At 37.5% G+C, this 1,297-nt stretch overlaps 1 protein-coding gene across 1 annotated transcript in view; it reads right to left on the bottom strand.

The window, feature by feature from the left end:
- The window catches only part of LOC101645225 (olfactory receptor 8K1-like), a 6,774-nt gene that overhangs the window by 3,511 nt on the left and 1,966 nt on the right, over window positions 1-1,297 (bottom strand). Inside the window, exon 2 of the mRNA XM_030885874.1 lies at window positions 1,130-1,297. This exon is cut by the window's right edge and continues 4 nt beyond it. Coding sequence (XP_030741734.1) covers window positions 1,130-1,297 — 168 coding nt within the window. The remainder of the gene's footprint in view (window positions 1-1,129) is intronic.

Here is a 1,297-nt window from a genome sequence, read left to right as displayed (position 1 = left end):
AAAGTCCAAAGGATTCAGTCTGCTCTTATGTTCTTCTTTCATGAGATTTCTCCCATTCTTACTTTTGAGATGACTCACTTTATACCCTGTATAAGAATATCAAGAGTGACCAGCTCCATACACCTTATTTACATGGTTCACCCAGTTATCCAGTGGGGATTACAAATTGTACATCTGGAAATTACCATGCCAAGTAATTCAACTGTACTAGTTTTATCAAAATCACCCCTTTAGAGTTCCCCAAATAAGCCAGTGCCATCTTCTGAGCTGACCTCTACACCTCGGATATCAATGACCTGGCACATGCAATTGAAAGGAACTGTTTCAGTAGAACATCTTTTTTTCCCTAAAAATACTTTAATGAAACTATGAGAATATGTCTACAGCCACCAACTATTCAGAGATATGTTCACACGTTTGGTCTGGAAGTGATAAATGCATGTATGAACTGGAACTTTATGAGTAATAATTTGTATATATCCTCAGTGTGTCATCTGTATATCACAGGTTGCTAACGAGTCTACCGTCAATCTTGATGCCACATTCCTATTCATATTATCAAGTGTTTTAAGATTCTTGGCTCAGCATACAGATTGAATGAGCATGGTTTAAGGATACAGCCCTGAAACACACCTTACCAAGTTTAAACCCAGGAAGTATCTCCTTCTACTGCTTGAAAGATTGTCTCTTGGTATCTGTGCAGCTTATGCTTGAGCACAGTTAAGTGTTCTGGAGTTCTTATTCTATTCAATATTATTCATATATTTTTATAAACCATCAAGCTGTACATGGAAACAATGATCCAAATGGACTAGTGGACCAAGTGTCCATTATCCTGAGACAAGAAAAAACAGATGATGTCCAGCTACCACCACCAATTATTCTAAATGGATCCTAGGTAAAGTGGGAGAATGCATGAAAGAGACCAGGTTGTCTGGTCAGATCAAGAATGGTGGAATCTCTGAGACTTGTGCATTTGGTGGCTCTCTGGGTCTAGAACAGAGCTCATTCCTGTGGTTCAATTTTAGGCTAAGGAGTTAAAAGGTCTATAAAGGGAAAAATAACACTATTGGGAGGCACGCAACTTTAAATAATTGATAATTTGCAATAATTGAACATTTTCTCTGACCGAAAGTTTAGGAAAGAACGAAGAAGTAAGACAAGAAACACAAGAAGGAATGAGCAATGTTGCATTGCAGGAATTACAATGAATTAGAAGAAGCAGAATGTGCATGAATCCTTGAATATGAAACTGATGATCTACTGTAAACTTCCACCCAACGTACAAGAAAAAAAC

The sequence above is a fragment of the Echinops telfairi genome, unplaced genomic scaffold, assembly GCF_000313985.2.
Source record: "Echinops telfairi isolate 266 unplaced genomic scaffold, ASM31398v2 ScPeMD7_60;HRSCAF=208, whole genome shotgun sequence".
Lineage (NCBI taxonomy): Eukaryota > Metazoa > Chordata > Mammalia > Afrosoricida > Tenrecidae > Echinops > Echinops telfairi.
This window is presented reverse-complemented; position numbering and strand designations above follow the sequence as displayed.